The following is a 21,927-nucleotide window of genomic DNA, read 5'->3' as shown; positions in this document are numbered from 1 at the left end:
GCAGCTGAAACAGTTTTAAGATACGGTCCTGGCGCTTGCTGGTCTTTCTTGGGCGCCCTGGAGCTTTTTTGACAACAATGGAAGCTCTCTCCTTGAAGTTCTTGATGATGCGATAGATTGTTGACTGAGGTGCAATCTTTGTAGCTGCGATACTCTTCCCTGTTAGGCCATTTTTGTGCAGTGCAATGATGGCTGCACGTGTTTCTTTAGAGATAACCATGGTTAACTGAAGAGAAACAATGATACCAAGAACCAGCCTCCTTTTAAAGTGTCCAGTGATGTCATTCTTACTTAATCATGACTGATTGATCGCCAGCCCTGTCCTCATCAACACCCACACCTGTGTTAATGGATCAATCACTAAAACGATGTTAGCTGCTCCTTTTAAGGCAGGACTGCAATGATGTTGAAATGTGTTTTGGGGGTTAAAGTTCATTTTCTGGGCAAATATTGACTTTGCAAGTACAGTAATTGCTGTTAAGCTGATCTCTCTTTGACATTCAGGAGTATATGCAAATTGCCATTACAAAAAATGAAGCAGTAAACTTTGGAAAAATTACTATTTGTCTCATTCTCAATACTTTTGGCCATGACTGTACAGGTGGAGTGTCTTTTTGAGTCCGTGAGTCATGATGAGAAGAAATTTTTTGGATTTCCCTTTTTGATTTTGATTGGCCTGCATTTGACTGCCAGGTCTTGTCCGACTTGTGTCGATCTCGAGTCTTCCCTGCGTGTGAAGCGGCTGTTATTTTGTGCTGGCCGTGAGACGGACCAGCCGGAAGAGTTCCGAAAGGATCGGAATCTAGCTTGGTTACGCTTGTTATAATAGCGTTTGGTTTTCAGTTGGGGAAGAGAGGTACTCTTACCCCCGGTGGCGTTGGATATCATTGTGTCCAACCTTTCACCGAAAGCCGACCGCTGAGGTATGGAAGTTGCGTGAGGGACTTCTTAGAGGCTGCGTCCGCTTTCCATTCACGCAGCCAAAGGATACACCGAATAGTGATGGCGTGTGATATTACCCCCGCTGCACCTCTTGCAGAATCCAGAGCTGCATGAAGCATGTAATCTGCCACAACTGGTATTTGAACTGCTTGTTCCGACAGTTCAGGGGCAGAAGCTTGAAGGCCAGTTTGTAAATTTTTTGCCCAAGCCAGTATGGCCTTGGCTGCCCAGACTGAAGCGAACGCGGGAGCTAGGGAGGCTCCTGTGATTTCGCAAATTGAACGAGCCATACTTTCTACCTGCCGGTCTGCTGCATCCCTGAGGGTTGAGCTATCTGGCAGTGAAAGAAGTGTCTGTGCTGCCAGCCTGGAGACTGGGGGGTCCACTGCTGGTGGGTGTCCATTCTTTGAGGATAGATTTTAAATTCTGAATGATTCAAGAAAAACTTAGGCGGCTTCAGGGCTCCTTCAAATGAAATGTTATCTTGTGGTGCGTCCGGGGTCGGATCAGAGATATCCAGCACCCGATGCATGGACGAGATTATGTCCTCAACTAGCGCTGTATTGCTAGGTGGGCTTAGAGTTAGGGATCCATCAGTTTCTTTGTCTGAGTCGGAATCTTCTGACTCCTGTGTGTCACTAAGGTGTCTCCTAGGTGAATCAGAATGGAGTATTTCTCTGGACGGGGAATGGTGCGGAGAAATATAATCCCTGTCCCTGGTAGGGGACTGTCTAGATGACCTGGGACTACGGTATCTGTCCCTAGACAGGGATGACCGTGTGCTGTGTGATGACGCAGATGAGAGTGACCTGTGAGTGCGCTTGCGTCCTGACCCTGATGGGTCAGTATGTGGCCGAGTCAGACTTTCCCTTAGCTGGGTAGTCATTCATAGCAGAGGTATGGCTTTGCAGAGCCTGAATCAATTGTCGGTCATGTTATCTATGAACTGTGTCATAGATTGTGACATTTGAGTGGCCCATTCCACTGAAGGGTAGTAGGGGCTGCTTGGGACTCTGGCACAGTAGTCTGCGTACAATCCTTGCAATGCGGATATGCCGCTGGGAAAAGCATTACTGCAGGCTTCTCACCGCTCTGGAAAAGCAGTCCTGCCTGGTTTTCTTAGACTTTGAGCCCGGCATAGTGCACCTGGAGTGGCTATGCAGAACTTACCCCACCAATGTGCCCCTGTGAGCAGCGCTGAAAAAGCCTGGTCCTGTGCCTCCCCGGAGACCTGGCTGGCCTAAGAATGTCCTGCAGCTGTAATGGCCGCCATAACTCTTCTCCTGTATCCTGAGGTGAAGGAGAAGGGGGGCGGAGCGCTGCAAGGGCAGCAGTTGCTATGGAGATGCGCGCCCTGCAGCCTAGATCCTCCCCCTGTGTGACACCGCAGAGTGTCAAAATCGTCATCCGGGGGGAGGGCGGAGAATGGGCGGAAGCTTCGGCTAGGCCGAAGCTGCGGTCTAAATTTATTCTATATGCCCAAAAGGGCTCCAGGCCGGCGCGGTAGTCCGGGGGGGGGGAGCCGGATCAGAACCAGACCCCCCCGGATTGAAAGGCAGAGTGGCGGTGGGGGCATAAGTGGAAGGGGGGCTCTGAAGAGAGTCCCCCTTAGGCGCTTTTAGGCAGAAAGCTGCCGCAGGTGCAGAGCCTGTGAAGGGCTGTGCCTGTGTGTGCCATGGCTGCCTGTACTCCCCCCGGCTCCTACAGGGTCCCGCAGTCAAGCTGGGGCTCCTGTATTGCTGCTGGTCCTCGGCTGCAGTGTGCTGGCTGGTGAGAGCTGCAGATGCTGCCGTCCAGGCCCTACCTGATGGTGTCTCAACCTAATACCCCCAGGGGGGATTAGGGAGGGTGCCGCTGTCACCTGTCAGGGGGCTTTGTCCTCGCCTCAACTTCGGACCAAGACCGAGGGAATTGGGGAAGGAGGGGGATTCTCAACTTCAAGCCTGACCCGAGGGGCCGGAGAAGGAGCAGCATGGTGGCTACGCCATCTCAACTTCAACTGTGCACCCTATAGTAGGGGGCAGAGGAAGGAGTGCTTATTCTCACTACACTTACTGCACTTTCTTTCAGATTCATCCGTGATGTTTTCTACAATAAATCCTCAGTCGTTGGTATGTTATGCGTATAGGACAATGTGTATAATCACTCAGCTATTGCATTTTCTCCAAATCTGCAGCAAATCCACAGTGCCAAATTCGCACTAGATTTTGCAGATTTGTGTGCAGATTTGGTGCAGTGTATGAATTTTACCCATTTCCATGTGGTAACGATAACTTAACCCTTTCGCAACCTTGGGTTTTGTCGTTTTTCCGTTTTCGTTTTTTGCTCCCCTTGTTCCCAGAGCCATAGCGTTTTTATTTTTTGGTCAATATGGCCATGTGAGGGCTTATTTTTTACTGGTTTTACCATATTGTGTATGGGAAAACGGAAAAAAAATTCCAAGTGCGGTGAAATTGCAAAAAAAGTGCAATACCACAGTTGTTTTTTATTTATGACACTGAATGCTAAACCTGACCTGCCATTCTTATACTCCAGGTCATTACGAGTTCGTAGATACCAAACATGTATAGGTTCTTTTTTATTTAAAAAAATTCCAAAATTTGGTAAAAAAAAAAAATAGCCATTTTCCGAGACCCGTAGCGTCTCCATTTTTCGAGATCTGGGGCTGGGTGAGGGCTTATTTTTTGCATGCTGGGCTGACGTTTTTATTGATACAATTCTGGGGTAGATCGGATGTTTTGATCGCCCGTTATTGCATTTTATTGCAATTTTGCGGCGACCAAAAAACGTAATTCTGGCGTTTAGAATTTTTTTCTTGTTACGCCATTTACCGATTGGATTAATTATTTTTTTATATTGATAGATCGGGCGATTCTGAATGCGGCGATACCAAATATGTCTATGTAGGGGGTTTTTTTTATTACTTTATTTTGAATGGGGAAAATGGGGGGTGATTTAAACTTTTATATTTTTAAAAACTTTTTTCACTTTTTGCATGCTTCAATAGTCTCCATAGGAGACTAGAAGCAGCAATAGTCTGATCGCCTCTGCTACATACAGCAGAAATGGTCCTGTGCTATGAGCGCAGACCACTAGGTGGCGCTCATAGCGACCAGCTCATGACAACCGCAGGCGTCTGCTGCAGACCCTGGGTTGTCATGCACGCCCATCGGCGACCCGCGATCACGTGACGGGGGTCGCCGATGGGCGGGGCTTAGGACGCGCTTCCCGGAAGCGCGCGTTAAATGCCGCTGTCGGAGATTGACAGCGGCATTTAACATGTTAACAGCCGCGGGTGGATCGCGATTCCACCCGCGGCTGTTGCGGGCATATGTCAGCTGTAATAATCAGCTGACATGTGCTCCGTTCAGTGTGGGCTCACCACCGGAGCCCTCACTGAACCGGGGGATTACAGCCTGTGCGTACTAATACGTCACAGGCTGTAAAAGGGGGGGTTTTCCCACGAACAAAGTTAATTTTAAAGTTCCTTTTAATCAATAGATCTTGGAATAATAATAGCTTCCACAATTAGATGTGATTAAATAAAATGCTCCTGTGCTGAGATAATCTTATAAATGTGCCCCTGCTGTGTACTGTGTAATGGCTGTGTCTGACCGTACAGCAACATGGTCTGATCATACCACATCTCCTGGGCAGAGGAGGAAGCAAAAGACAATACAGACAGGACAGCATGGGGTCACAGCTGATTCTTTTTGTGAGGTAAAACATTTCCCTGCCTGTTTTTAAACAATGTTTTACCTCACAGCAAGAATCAGCTGTGATTGATCCACTCAACCTTCCCACAACAAATGACGTTTATGGCGTTTTTTGACGTCCCCACTGAACGCAATGAGGAAAATCCATAACAAACAAGCAGCCATTTCACAACACAAATGATCAAGCTGCAGTTTTAAAGATCTACCCTTTTGGTCAATTTCCGCAGGCACGAGCATGTGAATGAGATTGTCTGCTACTGAATTCCCCTTCAAATTTCCCCATCTGAAAATCTGGACAGAAAATCCACTGCATTTCTATAACGTGTGAACATAGCCCAACTTTTTATACTTGCCTACCACTGGATACCTATTCAATTCTTTTCATATAAGACTCCATCTTTAAAGGGTTATTTCCATGTTCACAGTGTGTAATAATGAGCACTTTTGCAATTTACGGTTTAGTAAAATTTTCCGCCGTTCTTGACATATTAACACTTTTCATTTCTTTTGTTTACAACTCGTTGCCTAGGAGACCGACCACCTCAGCTGTCTAGATTGTAAGTACTGCACTGGCCAAGATTAGGAGGTAAAAGCGCACTCCAACGATCCAGGCCGGCTTCAAAGCAGTGCTCGGTAGAGAAAAGCAGGTGGACACTGAGTGTTCTTCCACTGCTGCTAGACACCCACAGTGGTCGGACTCGCGTGCAACGAGCTGCAAACAAAAGATATGAGAAAAGTGATCATATCTCAAGAACGTCAGAAATTTTAATAAACAATAAAATAAAGATTGAAATAAGACTTTGATGCCATCTAGACAATGTAATAACTATTCTGCGGAGAATGTTCTTTTACTCCTCCATATAAAGCATTTTGTGCTCAGATGGTCTGTGATGGTCCTCACACCCGTCTACTTTATAAAGGATTTATAGATGCCTTTTTCATTACTTTTGCCCCCAGTTTAACATATTTAGAAATGAGTTAGGGATATTTCCTGCTTCTAAAAAATAGATATGATTATTCTTGTCGGGAATTGTTTATGCAATATGGGTCTAAATATGCAGGCTCGGACTGGCCCACAGGAGAATCCTCCGGCCGGGCCCCCAACTCCAACTAAATGAGAAGTAGACTTGTTTAACTATGTACAGACAAGGGAATCATTTCAACATTCATTTAACAAACTACCCAGTTTATTATTATACAGAAACTTAGGCAAATTTGTAAATGAGGGTAATATGATATTTGCATATAGCTGAACAGTGGGCCACCAGAATCAATGTTACTGGTGGGCCCTTGGCACCCCAGTCTGGCAACCCAGGGGTTGTGATGTGGGTTGCAAAGACTTAATATGACACGCAGTTGTGCTCAAAAGTTTACATACCCCGGCAGAATTTTTGCTTTCTTGGCCTTGTTTCAGAGAATATGAATGATAACAAAAAAACTCTCTCTCCACTCATGGTTATTGGTTGGGTGAAGCCATTTATTGTCCAAAAACATCCAAATGACCCTGATCAAAAGTTTACATACCCTGGTGATTTTGGCCTGATAACATGCACAGAATTTGACACAAATGGGTTTGAATGGCTACTAAAGGTAACAGCCTCACCTGTGACCTGTTTTTGCTTGTATTCAGTGTGTGTGCATAAAAGCTGAGTGAGTTTCTGGGATCCAGACAGACTCTTGCATCTTTCATCCAGCCACTGACGTTTCTGGATTGTGAATCATGGGGAAAGCAAAAGAATTGTCAAAGGATCTACGGTAAAAGGTAGTTGAACTGTGTAACACAGGAAAGGGATACAAAAAGATATCCAAGGAATTGATAATGCCAGTCAGCAGTGTTCAAACTGTGATTAACAAATGGAAAATCAGGGGCCCTGTAAAATTCAAACCATGGTCAGGTAGACTGTGAGTAGCTGCCCACTTTCTAAAGACTATGATACTTTTCCAGCAACGGACCACCATTTTTGTTTATATTATTATTGTGTTTTATTAGTGATTTACTTGTTATGTTTTATATAGTTCTGCTAACTTGCCAGTATGTGCACTAGATTCACTTGTAAAATGTCCAGCATTCCACTAATCTGTATCTCAGGAGTATCTAACCATTGTTCTAATAGCCAATAATCTCATTATGTGTGTGTAGATGGAGCCGTCACCACAGGGGGTCTTACATGCAGTCTCAGATGAAGGCTTCTAGAATATTCTTCATTGTTTTAGCGAACAGTGACTGTTCAAGGGGGAGGGTGTGATCACTTCTGACCTGGGAGGGGACTGATCCCAGTGGAAGAAAGTGAAGACATGTTTTAGAGAGTTGTGTGGAAGGATTGAAGGAAGAGGATGGAGACCGTGGACTTTGAAGGATAAATGGATAAACATGTTACCATTATGGATTATGTCGTTTGGATTTACACTTTCTTAAAAGGACTGCTGCTACTGGAAACCTGTGCTTTCATCGTTTTATCTGCCGTCTAGAGGATCATGGACTGTGGCTACAGACTATACTGGCTGGAGATACGAAATGTGTGTGCCAACCAAAAGTTGGGAGACAGTGAGCATGGCCTGATACAAAGCCAGTGGAACTACTGAACCCAGATTGGGAACTTGAGGACTGAGAGAACAGTATTTTGGCCATTTACCTGGAATTGCTTTATTACCATGGCTGTGATCAATAAAATATTGTGGCATCGTTAACCTGCCTAGGTGATTACTTACAACCCACAACCTCAGATCGTTATATAGACCAACAAAAATTTTGGCCACAGCTGCCAGGAAAATTGTTTGTGATGCAAAGAAAAACCCACAAATAACATCACATCAGCGGAAATTCAGGACTCTCTGAAAACTAGCGGTGTGGCTGTTTCAAGACGCACAATAAGGAGGCACTTGAAGAAAAATGGGCTGCATGGTCGAGTCGCCAGAAGAAAGCCATTACTGCGCAAATGCCACAAAGTATCTCGCCTACAATTCTCCAAAACAGCACAGACACAAGCCTCAGGACTTCTGGAACAAGGTAATTTGTAGTGATGAGACCAAAATTGAACTTTTTGGCCAGAACCATAAACGTTACATTTGGAGAGAGGTCAACAAGGCCTATGATGAAAGGAATACCATTCCTACAGTAAAGCACGGAGGTGAATCGCTGATGTTTTGGGGATGTGTGAGCTACAAAGGCACAGGAAACTTGAAGTTGAAGTTGTAAAAGTTGAAGGAAAGATGAATGCAGCATGTTATCAGCAAATACTGGAGGCAAATTTGACAATACTGGAGGCAAATTTATTTGACAATAAATGGCTTCACCCAACCAATACCCATGAGTGGAGAAAAAGATTTTTTGTTATCATTCATATTCTCTGAAACAAGGCCAAGAAAGGAAAAATTCTGCCGGGGTATGTAAACTTTAGAGCACAACTGTAAATGTACTGAATTTGTATAAGGAGAAACAAGAGATCTTAACTAAATTTGAGCAAAGTTAAAGGTTGGACACATCTGTATCACATGACAGAACAAACCTTCCTTTACCTTTACCCCTTCCCTCAATTTTACTTGAGTGCTTTGATTGCAAAATGTTACTAAAAACAACAAAAAAAGCTGAAACTATAAAATGTACATCAAGGAAGATTTTAATTATAAGTCAATAAACCTCGAATATATTGGTTGTGCTTACCGATATCTATGTACTTGGAATCCAATGGTGTTCCGATGGAATTACATAAAACAAGCACGTACTAGAAAGAGCAAAAACGGGTAACATTAATATATAAAAAAAAAAAAGCATCTTGATGAAGTGTGCGCTGGAATAGGAAAGTACATTAAGAGACGTGCAGCACTAAACAAGTTTGGTGCATCTTCCAGCTGCTGTGCGCCATCGCCAAAAGTATTACTCCAGTCATAGACTGGAATACATTTCACCTGGGCTGGACAATGGGGGGCATTGCATTAATATAGTGACAGAAATATGGATTGATAGCATTGCATAGAAAATTATAATAATTTACCTGCGCTCCAGACGCTGATACTCCCTAAAAACAAGGAATCAAATATTCAAGATTTAGCAAAGAACAAAAAAAAAGAATTATAAATATATATTACATATAGAGCGAAGTCAGATGGAGCTAGATCAGACCGCAGTGCATGGACTGACCGAGCGCGACAGCTTCATATATTTCTATGTACTGTCACACTCAGGTAGGTAGAGCCGCCTGCCAGTCCGTGCACTGCGTTCCGATCCCTTATGGTTTATTATTAAGTAATCAGCAAATAATAAAAATAATTATTTTTTTCTTGAATCCCACAAGGATTTTTATTATTTTTTTATATTTTTTTTTGTCATTACAGTAGTCTTTATACTCATGCCGAGGTTTGCCCTAACAACAAGTACAGACAGCCATGTGGTCCTTCAATGTTTGTCTATCATAGGTAACAATGATACTGTAGATCTCATTTAGGGAGACTGTAAGAAACCATTATACATGGTACATATACACATATGAAAGAAAGAATGGAGATATTAAGTCCTGATTTCATAAGGATCAGAAAGGAAGAAGAAGTGGAAGTAAACAACTGTACAGAAAGGTGCAGCACTCAGGATAGCCACATACGCTATTTCTCAAATGGTGAGGGTCCCAGTAATGAGACCCCACTGTTAATACATCAGGGTATGCTGTGTGACTACCTTCAGATACACGAGGTGATAAAAGTAAGGAGCGTTACCTTCAGCCTGCTGGTCTCTGTTTCACTGTCCTCCTGAAAAGAAGAAAACCATCATTACAACAATGTATCCCAATATCCCAAATAATAGTGCCGGATATTGTACAGCAAGCTAAAAAAATGGATTTGTGATGTGTTTTTGTAACTGGGCACCTTTCTAGGACACAATGTAACCAGATCTGGTGAATCCAAGCACATAAAATGACCTATAGGTGGGTTACTGATAAGAAATATCCTTTATTCAACACACAATTCATATGGCTCGTTATTCAAATGGTTTTACATTTGTGATCTGTATGGTTATGCAATGCACACACACAAAAAAAAGAATGTATATATACAGTGGTGTGAAAAAGTGTTTGCCCCCTTCCTGATTTCTTATTCTTTTGCATGTTTGTCACAGTTAAGTGTTTCAGGTCACAAAACAAATGTAAATATTAGACAAAGATAACACAAGTAAACACAAAATGCAGTTTTTAAATGAAGGTTTTTATTATTAAGGAAAAAAGAAATCCAAACCTATAGGGCCCTGTGTGAAAAAGGGATTGCCCCCTAAACCTAATAACTGGTTGGGCCGCCCTTAGCAGCAACAACTGCAATTCAGCGTTTGCGATCACTGGTAATGAGTCTTTTACAACACTCTAGACGAATTTTGGGCTACTCATCTTTGCAAAATTATTGTAATTCGGCCACATTGGAGGGTTTCGGAGCATGAACCGCCTTTTTAAGAACATGCCCCAGCATCTCAATTGGATTAAGGTCAGGACTTTGATTAGGCCACTCGAAAGTGTTAATTTTGCTTTTCTTAAGCCATTCAGAGGTGGACTTGCTGGTGTAGTTTGGATCATTGTCCGACTGCATAACCCAAGTGCACTTCAGCTTGAGGTCACGAACAGACGGCCAGACATTCTCCTTCAGGATTTTTTGGTAGACAGCACAATTCATGGTTCCATTCACCACAGCAAGTCTTCCAGGCCCTGAAGCAGCAAAACAGACCCAGACCATCACACTACCACCACCATATCTTACTGTTGGTATAATGTTCCTTTTATGAAATGCTGCATTACTTCTATGCCAGATGTAATGGGACATACACCTTTTAAAAAGTTCAACTTTTGTCTCGTCAGTCCACACAGTATTCTCCCAAAAGTCTTGGCGACCATCAAGATGTTTTCTGGCAAAACTGAGACGAGCCTTTATGTTCTTTTTGCACAGCAGTGGTTTTCGTCTTGGAACTCTGCCATGCATGCCATTTTTGCCCAGTCTCTTTCTTATGGTGGAGTCATGCACACTGACATGAACTGAGGCAAGTGAGGCCTGCAGTAGCTTGGATGTTGTTGTGGGGTCTTTTGTGACCTCTTAGATGAGACGCCACTGCACTCTTGGGGTAATTTTGGTCGGCCGGCCACTCCTGGGAAGATTCACCACTGTTCCATGTTTTCACCATTTGTGGATAATGGCTCTCACTGTGGCTGGCTGGAGTCCCAAAGCTTTAGAAATGGCTTTATAACCTTTTCCAGACTGATAGATCACAATTACTTTATTTCTCATTTGTTCCTGAATTTCTTTGGATCGCAGCATGATGTCTAGTTTTTGAGAATCTTTATATTATTTATGGGTGATATTTATTTATGGGCGAGACAGTTATTATCCGCACTCTGACTGTACAATCTATTTTAATCAACTTTCAGAAAAGACAAATACATAATTTTTTTTACATCATCTCTCGGCTTTTCAATACAATTTGTCCATCTGTCAACAAGATTTTTTATTTCCACATCAAAAAATATTTTAGGCTAATCTCTGAGCCACGTATGCACCTCTTCGTAGTGGCTGATTTGCAAATGATTTGCTACATAAACCAACAGCACTCATCTATCGAACAGAATGAGTTCACGTACATGCTCAATGTTGTTGTCGTCCGCTACGGACGGGTTTCCAGCTCCTTCTTCTTGGCTGACGTCCTTCCTTGAACTTCTTCATGTCTTCAGGCGGGAATGGGTTAGCTGCTCACTATAATCATAATTGGTTTATCTGTATATGACCTGGCCAGTAACAGTTTATTACACATTATGTGGCCTGCTGGTAGGGATGCCCGAAGAGCATCAGGTGGAAGTCCCTCACCAGGCAGAAGATACCATCCATTTGGAGAATACTCGAAAAGTCCCCGGAAAAAGTTACTAATGGGGAAACACATTGGGACAAAGCAAAAATGAATAGCAAATTTACCCATTTGGAAACATAGCCATATAGAGGTTTGGAAGGAAACACAACCCAAAAAGGCGCCCACGACTGGGCATTTCACATCAGAATTGGCTGTAAGCCATAATTATCAACATTAACAGAAATAAACATGCAAAAAAAACCATGGCCTTACTGGCAAAACAACAAACCAAAAGATAAACGATAGCACAGTCTATATGTGCGGTTTGCTCACACAAGCTATGTCAAGCCTTCAGCTCCTCTCTGAGCTAGGACTATCCAGTCTAGAGACCTTGCCTCTCCAAACACAACACAGAGAAAAAAAAACAGGACTGAACATTTAAAGCTTGCTCAGCCACACCCTGAGGGGAGTTATGGGGAATGACTTCCCTCCCATTTCTACGTCATTCACATAAAACCACACCCTTTAAAAGAGGTAACCCCCAGCATATGGCTATGTGCCCACAATGCAGAATTGATGCAGATTTTTCCTGAGCATTTCCGCATCTCCCTGGCAGAAAAAACGCATGCGGATTCTACATGCGTTTTTCCTGCCAGGGAGAAGCGTTTTTAAGCGTTTTGTGCATGCATTTCCGCATGCGTTTTTGTCAAGCGCTTTTCCAAGCGATTTTGAGCATCACTTGGAAAAGTGCTTGACAAGTTGGTCACACAATATAAATCCATGCAACTGGCATGGATTTATATAGTATAACCAAGTTATGATGCTGTAAATGCAGCATCAAAAGTAAAAAAAAAGAATTAAAATGTTAAAAATAAAAAAATACATTATACTCACCTTTCCGGTGGCCCGTGGTCACCTCCCTGGTGCGTCCTGTGTCCTCGGCGTCCAACGGTGGTGTAAAAGAACCTGCCATGCCGTCATTTAGTCATGTGACATGTAACGCGTCCGCTGACGTAGGCGGTCGCGTCACCTGTCACATGACTAAATGACGTCACCTCAGGTCCTTTTAAACCACCGCTGGACGCCGGAAATGCCGCCGCGGAAACGCATTAAATCCGCATTGTGGGCACACAGCCAATAACATGCTGTGCTGGCAGAAATTCAGTAGGTCTCAGTTCACACAGAAAAGCATACTGAGTGACACATACCTCCCCTCGCATATAATACCAGTGACTCCATCACAATATGCACACACATAAGCACCTGTGTATGTGTATACACATTATATATATATATATATATATATATATATATATATATATATATATATATATATATATATATATATATATATATATATATATATATATATATATATATATATATACACACACATATATATACATATACACACACACAGGTGCATCTCACTAAATTAGAATATCATCAAAAAGTTAATTTATTTCAGTTCTTCAATATAAAAAGTGAAACTCATATTACAAACAAATTATACGTATAATTGTTGTTCAGATGAACGAGGCACCTTCAGGTATCTTGAAATTGTACCCAAGGATGAGCCAGACTTCTTGGCTGATTTCTTAGACTTTCCCATGATGCTACACAAAGAAGCAGTGTGTTTCAGGTGTGCATTAAAATACATTCACAGGTGTGTCTCTAATTAACTCACATGTTGCCCAAAGAAGCTTCCAAACACCTGACATCATCATATGGGCAGTCCAGAATTGTTAAAAGGCATAGTAATCTTAGTGTATGTAAACTTTTGACTTTGCAGTAAGTAATAAAAATGCCTTAAAACATTCTCTCTCTCTCATTATTCCGGCATTTGGCAAATATTAATAATTATGGTAATATTAATTGACCTAAAACGGGAAAAGTTTATTCTGATTTCATGTCAGATATTGAGAAAAACATTCATATGTGTCTTTTTATATAGTGTATGTAAACTTCTGGTTTCAACTGTATATATTGTCAGTTAGCAAGATTGTGCGGTGATCGTGCCAGACAGTTGTGAATAGTACCGGACATGGGATATGTGAGAGCGTCCTGTTAGAAATATCACAATGGACTGTACATTACACCACTGGTTGTGTGTTTGTACTGGGGATTTTATAAGACGTTAAAAGAAAGTATATATTTTAATTGGGGTTTAATGTAAATTTGCAGTGAAAGGTATTTACATGTACAATAATACAGGTAAATACATGTAATAATACACTTATCATATACAAATCTAATATAAGGAATGATAACATGAGGATACAAACCTGTGGATGGTTCTCGTCAGCTTTAGTAGCCAATATACAGAAATCTCCGCACGTTGTAACAGAGATCAGGCTCTTCACATACTTCACATATTTTTCATTGTTTTTGGTGTCCCAGAAAACGACGCAGTATTCGGGGCGATCCGGCCTGGTGTAAGCGTACACCACCGTGTTCGAGCAATAGCCCCACTGTAAATCACAAGACAAAGTGTTTACCATGTAGCTATTATTACGGTAATTTATGTGGACATATGTGCTGCAATAATGTGTGTGCCGGGACATCTCCAAATTCGGCAGAGAGTTGGGACTGTTATGAAATGTGTTCCCTTCCACTTGAATCCCCGCTCTAATCATCTCCTCCAGGACCAGAAGTGATGACCCATTCATAAGCCACCTGAGCAAGTCATTAGTCATACATTTATATGTGATTACTGAGGCCAGTGATTGGCTGCAGTGGTCAAATGATCGATGAACTGGACATCATGCTACTACAAAAGATGATATTACGGGGAATTTGAGTGATGAGTAACAGCTACTTCATTATTTTCTAACTCTCCTTACTCTGTGCCATTCTCGAAATTCATGGAAATCCACTTGAGGAGTGCATCTGTTTTTATTACTTTTTTTCACAATCCCTTCTGAAAACTGTAACTTTTTTTATTTTTCTATAAGTGTTTGCATTTTTATTATTCTCTTTGTGCGGTACAGGTTTTTTATTCTTTTGGAAGGGTGGATAAATAATTGTTCACAATGTGATATCAATGAAATGATAACTCGATTCTTCGGTTCAGTACAATTATGGAAGCACCAAAAGTACGCAGGTTTTTTTTTTAGGTTTTAATATTTTTGCACAATTTGATCTTTGATCACTTTTTATTCAGTTTTCTTTTTTGAGGCAAGATGATACCGCTTGTACCTACACAAGCGGTATCCAAAAAGGTGGAGCTTTACCCTAGGCCTTCCACAATGGTCAACCTGATCCAATTAGAAATGGTCATCTTGTGTGGTCCATCAAGGGGTTACAAAGAGAGAATAGTAACGTAGGAAGGTTTCCGAGACAGAAAGGTACACTTTGACAAGATGCAGACAGTGGAGAGAGAGCTCCCGGGGATGAAGAGGACATGGGCAAAAGGAGGGGAGAACGATGTCCTCATTGATATGAGAGGTCAAAAGCACCTTTGGAAGAAAAGATAGCAAGGGGGAAAGATGAAGAACAAAAAGGTAGGTGTAAGGTGTAAGAGAAGGTAGCGAACTCAGACACCCTGGAAATAAATTTTGACACTTTCCAGGAAAAGAACTTTGAGGAGATGTTGCGAAAAGGCTCAAAGGGAAAAGCCTGAAGTACATAGTACCAGGTTGAGGTCATAAGGTTAAAGAAAGGGATGTCACATGGGGGCAATGAGCCATCCCCATGAAGGTCCTAACCGGTTTGCAAAAAGTCAGCATACGCTGAAAGAGGATGGTGCCCCTGCAAAAATATAACTGGGTGAAGATCTCAAGGAGAGGAGACCAAGTTTCTCCATCCAGGGTTTATTGAGTGAGAGAGTCTGCAACCCAGTTTTCCGCACCAGGAATGTTAAGTGTGGAGAACGCTGGAACGTGATGCTACACCCAATAAGGAATCCTGGTATTTTCCCTCAAGGCCGATGAGCTCCGGGTACATCCCTGGTGGATCAGATAGACCACAGGGTCGATTTGTCTGTCTGTACTTGAAACAGACAGTCCTGGAAAGGGAGGAAAAGTGGGAAGGAGACAGGAAAAATGGCACTCAAATTCAGAAAGTTGATCTGCAAGCGAGATTTCTCCAGTAAGATGGTTGACACCACTCCCCAGCCCGACAGACTGGCATTGGTCATCACCATTTGCCATTGGGGAGGAAAGAAGGATCACCAAAGAAGGTCTCTCCAGACTCAAACAGGAGACACATGCTATGATGTAAGGTGTCCACTGACTTGCTCCATAGAGACACAACAGATTGCTGTAATGCACGGCTGGGAAACTGGCAGAAGTGACAGCTTCAAAGACTGAGACCTCAGAACTTTTACACAAAAACAGATGGCATATGAAGTTTCTATCTACAAATGAGACACTCCGACTCAAAGAAAGGATATCTTGTCTGAGGGGATAAATACCCGACCCACCAAGGTGTTGAAGGTCATGTCCAGAAATTTCGGACGGTGAGATGATGTTAACTTCTGTTGGTCAATGATCCAACTGGAAAGGTCCAAGAAAATTCAAGATTATTTGGAGATTTTACAGATTCTCATATCTGTACATAGCCTTCACAAAACGATCCTGATATAGGATGATTGCCACCCCAATGGCACGGAGAAGAGCCATTAGAGAAGTAAGATTCTAGGTGAAGACCATGGAAGCTGTCAAGTCCAAAAGGCAGTGTGACAAAAAGGAAATGAAGGCAATGATGTGAATTTGAAGATATACATCACTTTCATCACTTTTGTACCGAAGAGAGGAATTCTTCTGACTTCAGTGATGTGACTACAGATCTAAGGAGTTCCATGCGAAACCTTCAAACTAGGAAAAATCAGTTGAGCTTCTTCAACTTGGAGTAATATGCCTGCAACCATTCTGTGTCTGGAATGACTCCTTGAAGCTCGAAAGAAATTTGACAGAGGTCGAGCCTTCAAAGTGAATGAAGGAAAAAACAGTTTGGGGGCAAACTCCATCTTGTAACCCAAAGATACCACCACATCGCTGCCACAGGCCGCGAGAGCCATCCAAGTCTTTCTGAAGGAGAGAAGACGTCCTCGCACCTGAGAAGATGTTTTGAGTGGTCAAAATACTTAATGCAGTGGAGGACCTGGAAATGGAGTGCTCTGCAGCCTTGAGGCAGAAAGAGAGCTGCCTGGAGTTGGAGGGTTGACAGAATTTATTGTTGCCTCCACGGAAAAAAGAGTAACGAATTGAGTAAAATCCCTGGGGTTGCTACATGGTTGGCATCGATGAGAAAGCAGAGCACTCATGTACCTTATGGCATCTTTGGTAAGGGCCTAGACAAGATCATCAAAGAGTCTGTCACTCATAAAAAGGAGCAAAGTAAGGGGCTTTTTGAATGCGGATTCTGCTGACCAGGATCCATGAGCCAAGTGAAAAGCCAAACCGCCACAGAATTGGCTGCAGTGCGTTATGGAAATTATTCTACCTCGAGAGAAGCCTCAAAAAAGGAATTTAGAGGCGTGCAGCAACTGAGAAGACAGATGATAGTTTCATCGTTTTAAGGGTGAAAGAAGTCCATTGACTTTACACTATAACCTAACATGTTAATTCAGAGGAAGGCAGATGCTTTATCGCCCCATATTAGTGGAAAAACTCCTTCCTGGCTACATATATGGCAGTCAGACAAGTCCCCTGGATCAATGTCATCTCCAAAATCTAGTGCCCATATGTACATTGTAATGAAATCGCCCCTAAGCCATTGTTTTTCCAAACTGAATAACCCCAAGTATGATAACCTAGCTTGGTATTGCAGTCCACCCATTACTTTAATAACTCTTCTCTGTACCAGCTCTAGTTCAGTTACGTCCTTGTTATACATCAGAGACCAAAACTATACACAGTATCCAAGTGTGGCCATCTAGTGACTTGTATAGAGGCAAAACTATGTTCTCGGCATGAGCACCTATGTCTTTTTTTAAGCATCCCATAATTTTCTTTGCCTTGGCAGCAGCTGCCTGACACTGGTCACTAAAGTGGAGTTTGCCGTCCAGCCATACACCCAGCTCTTTTTCAATGACAGTTTTACCCAATGTTTTACCATTTAGTACATAATTATGCATTTAGTTTCCTCTGCTCAAGTGCATGACCTTACATTTATCTACATTAACCCTTTCGCTGCCAGGGGTGTTTCAATATTTTTGCGCCTCTGGTAACCAGGACAATTTTTCTACTTTTGACATTAAATTACTTTAAATGAAAAAATTGAAATTAACCCCCCAATACCTGTATATTTTCTGAAATTATTTACTAACTAAATATGTAAAAAATAAAAGATTGATATTGGTGGCTAGGAGGGTCAGCCGAACAGAAAATTACATACCCCACAACTCCATAAAAAAAAACATTTCTCAGACCACTTTTGCCTAAAATCATCAGAAATGGGGAGACCGTTTTTTGGGGGGTTTTTTTACATTTTCAAGAAACTTTCAAAAGCCTGATTTTTTACCTTGTAGTCAGGCCTGATGTTGGCAAAGTAAATGAATGAATCCACCGCCAAACCGATTCTCAGACCACCACCTTCCCACGACACGGCAGACATCTGTTTCCCAGGAACCTTCAAGGTGCGCAGGTGCTTCAGAGACAAACAGATCATTAATATTAATGGTACAGAGAAAGCAGACGGACATATATGTGAGCCCATCTCTGTGCTAAGAACTGAATTTAGGCCCTTAGAAAAACAACAGACAAGTAAAACATAATAATAGCCCCCCCAAAAATGCAATAAAAAGCCATCAAAGCATCACATCCACCCAGAAATTGAATGAATAAAAATGACAACTCGGTGCGCAAAAAATAAAGCCCATCAACGGGGAAATTAAAAAGTAACGGGTCGCAGAAAATCATGACACAAACAAAGCTTTTTAGAATTTTTTCACTACTTAAATAATAAAAAAAAAACTATGCACGTTTGGTTTCACCATAATCGAGGCAGATCTCAAGAATCATTTCAACAGGTCATTTTTATCGTAAAAACAAGACCCAAAACAATGTAAGAAACGTGGGGGGTCTCCACTATATTACTGCACTCGTCATGCATAAAACTAGCCCTCGTTTTAAAGTATATGCATCAAACAAAACTTATTCTCTAAGAATGTAACGGTTACGTTTTATAAAATAAAGAACAAAATAAAACAAAAAAAATAATCGACTCCTTGTAGATGGAAAAGTGGAAAAAAAATTGTGACCCTTGGATGGAAAAGGGATACAAAAAACAAAAGTGCAAAAAAGCAAATTGCCTATGGCAGGAAAAGGTTAATGCCGGTAGTCTCACTTAGACATTCGCTCTCCATAGGCCTTGATACAAATGTGAGCAGATACCTCTCCGAATGGGGTGTAGAACTGGACGATATTGATGTCTTTATCTTGATTGCTTGTCGTCTGGGATCCGGCCACGGCCAGCACACTGCCACAGTGATTCCACTGAATGCTGACCACGATCATACCCGTGTCAACCAAAACTGGGTCTGGAAAATCAGAGGAAGGATTGTGACTATTAATTCTGAAAGCATTAAAAGGGTATTCCCATCTCCCAATATGGAGTAGGTGTAATAATAGTAATATTAGTAGATACTTCCAATTAGAAATGTAGTATAGTTCTTCTGATTCACTATTTCTCTTACCCCATGTGCAGCAGCTTAGGTATCAATGGTTACAACCACTAACAGCTGTCACTATGAATGGTCGTAACCATGGATACCTAAGCTACTGCAATGCCCTGCACATGGGGTAAGAGGTCATTAGATGCGATGTTTTGACATTACAATCATGACCGTGTGCAATACTTATTGCACAGCAAATCTCTAAGCTGTCGTACAAGCAAAAACATTAAAGCGACTTACTCTTGTGCGTCTATTTTTGAGCAGCAATTTGGCTATAGAAAAGAAACCAAATGACACATAGGTTGCATGCGAGTGACAAGTTGAACCCTACAGGGGCAAAGTTGTACCCAAAAAATCCAACCATTGCCTGCGATGTCACAAGGGTCTTAGATGCGATGTTGCACTGAACATCCCAATCCACATGTCGGTAACTCATGTCGCTGTGTAGACCCCGCCTAAGCATCGGGCCTCATTCAGACGTACGTGTTTGTTCACGAATGCAAAAAAAAAAAACAGTCCAATTGTCATCAGTGCCTGAACTTTTTGTCAGTTTTTACCATCAGTGTTTCATCAGTGATTATGATCTAAGGGGTAACGTTTCTCCTTATGTAGAGTGACAAGCCAGGACTGGCATGTCAGAGTGAGGAGACTTATAGGCCATGCATGCAGCTGTGGAAACTTAAGTATGATTTTCACGTATGGAAAAATAAATACATGTCAAAGCTTTTCCTATACATTATATACAATGGTAATTCCAGCACACATGTTGTGCACTGATACCATCTGTGTGCTGTTCGTGATTTTCACGAACCCATAGACTTTTTTCGGGTGTCTGTTGTCCGTGACACCCATAAAAAATGATTTTTTTTTTTGCAGATGAACAATCCACAAAAAAATAAGGACATGTGAACAGCCCCATAGAGTACAATGGGTACACGAGGCCTTATAGTTTGCCCTTTGGTAAAAGAAAAAAAAAGACTTACTCTCATCGTTCTCGTGTCTCATGATCTGGCACCGCCCGTTATCAAAACATATAGCCAGGCAGGGGCAATCTGGCTCCACGTAACCTTTACTGCCCGGATACCAATGCATGCCAGCGATACTCAGGGGACCCGTCACATTCACCAAACAGCTCAGCACCATTTTTACCTATGGAAAGACAATCCGTGACAGTGAGTTCAATCCTGATCAAGAGCAATGATGGACCCGGAAAATGAACGTGAAGAATTTACCAAAACTTACAATGAAGTTGCCTTGGTTGTCGTAAAGGTGGATTTCTCCATTTGCCATGCCGAAAAGAAGAATTTTGCTGTCTGGCGACCAAGCGACATGGCACAGCTGTATGCCCTTCAATTCTTTGCCCCAAATACGATTACCTGGATAATATTAAGGATAAAAGTAGTCAGACAGACGGACATCAGCAGAAAACACAATGATGACAGGTCGTTACTGAATACCACAGCCATGAAGGGGGGCACTTGGTCTGTACAATGTCAGACAGTTGGTACGGGTCACATCCAACCACATGATGCCAAGGTTTGGCTGCAGAACGTTTCCTCATCACTCTGCCTCCGCCAGCTTGTCTTCTTCCCATAGTGGGGCCACCTCTTCCCCAGGTAAGCGACGCACGCATCCAATGTGATTCCTCAGACCCGGCCACTTTCTCCATTACTCCATGGGCCACTTCTGATGCTCACGTGCCCGCTGTAGAGGTTTCTGGGCATTGATCTATCATCAGGAACATTCTCAGCACTTTATTTTACAGTAGCCTTGAGCGCCTATGACTCTGGAACACCCCACAAGACCACCCAGTCGTTAAGCCATCACAATTTGGCCCTTGTCGCTCAGGTGCGTACACGTGTCCATTTTTCCTGCATGCAATATATCAACTGTTCGCTTGTTCGTAGTATATTACACCCCTTGACAGATGGCGCTGACATAATGTTACTTACTTCACCTGTCAGTGGTTTTACTCTTGTAGCGGATCCTTGTATATCTCACTGCATATATAGAACCAACTCAGGGTGACCCCAAGTGCTGCCACTCTCTACACGCACCCAAACCTCTACCCACCGCAATCCCCAAGGGCTGCAAGATCTAGAAACCAAATTGTGCGGCCATTGGGGATCACGTTTCATACATAGATAGTATTATCACCCTGAGGCCGGGGGTCACATGAGCGATGGTTCTTTCTTCCGAGAGAATCGGATCGATTATGGTAATGACAATGATCAAACTCTGACCCGAGTGTCATCTCACTGTCAGAGTGCGGAGAAGACGGAGAACTTAAATCTTCTCCATTGTCTGAGTCCACGTAAATCAGACAGCATTCGGATAACATCCGAGTGCAGTCCGATGTTTTACATGCACCTATAGACTTGTATGGGTGCACGTGATCCGATTTGTAGAACCACGCGGAGCATGCCGAATCGGCATGAGAAAAAAAAAAAACACAAATGTGCACTGCCCCATAATATCACATTGGGCCGAGTGCTATTAGATAAAATATCAGAGAGCACTCGTCTGAGTTATACGCTTGTGTGAGTGAGCCCTAACTCTGCAGCTCAGCGCACAGGATCAATCCTTCAGGTCAGTCCCTAATATCAGCGATGTGTGGGCAGAAAGTGAAGAACTAGGAGGATCATGTTTGGGGACACATAAGTATGAGCAACATTTCATACTTTGTGAGCCGACTTGTACACATCGTATCATAACGACCCTGAAAACAGGCATCATGTACATCAAAAGGAGCGATGTATATATTTGCTGAATATGTAGAAAATATAAAAAGGGGTTTTCTACTAAAAACATGATTAGAACTCCACAGGATAGGTGATAAATCT

At 42.4% G+C, this 21,927-nt stretch overlaps 1 protein-coding gene across 1 annotated transcript in view; it reads right to left on the bottom strand.

The window, feature by feature from the left end:
* WDR35 (WD repeat domain 35) overlaps positions 1 to 21,927 on the bottom strand; it is a 119,101-nt gene that overhangs the window by 83,871 nt on the left and 13,303 nt on the right. Inside the window, exons 6-13 of the mRNA XM_073674116.1 lie at positions 20,327 to 20,460; positions 20,068 to 20,233; positions 18,804 to 18,949; positions 17,932 to 18,057; positions 13,752 to 13,937; positions 9,366 to 9,398; positions 8,651 to 8,674; positions 8,320 to 8,380 (exon numbers count right to left, since the gene is read on the bottom strand). Coding sequence (XP_073530217.1) covers positions 8,320 to 8,380; positions 8,651 to 8,674; positions 9,366 to 9,398; positions 13,752 to 13,937; positions 17,932 to 18,057; positions 18,804 to 18,949; positions 20,068 to 20,233; positions 20,327 to 20,460 — 876 coding nt within the window. The remainder of the gene's footprint in view (positions 1 to 8,319; positions 8,381 to 8,650; positions 8,675 to 9,365; positions 9,399 to 13,751; positions 13,938 to 17,931; positions 18,058 to 18,803; positions 18,950 to 20,067; positions 20,234 to 20,326; positions 20,461 to 21,927) is intronic.

The sequence above is a fragment of the Phyllobates terribilis genome, unplaced genomic scaffold (assembly GCF_046119375.1).
Source record: "Phyllobates terribilis strain yellow unplaced genomic scaffold, ASM4611937v1 Scaffold_3__8_contigs__length_932513732, whole genome shotgun sequence".
Taxonomy (NCBI): domain Eukaryota; kingdom Metazoa; phylum Chordata; class Amphibia; order Anura; family Dendrobatidae; genus Phyllobates; species Phyllobates terribilis.
The sequence above is the reverse complement of the archived record's forward strand: the minus strand, read 5'-3'. Positions and strand labels throughout refer to the sequence as shown.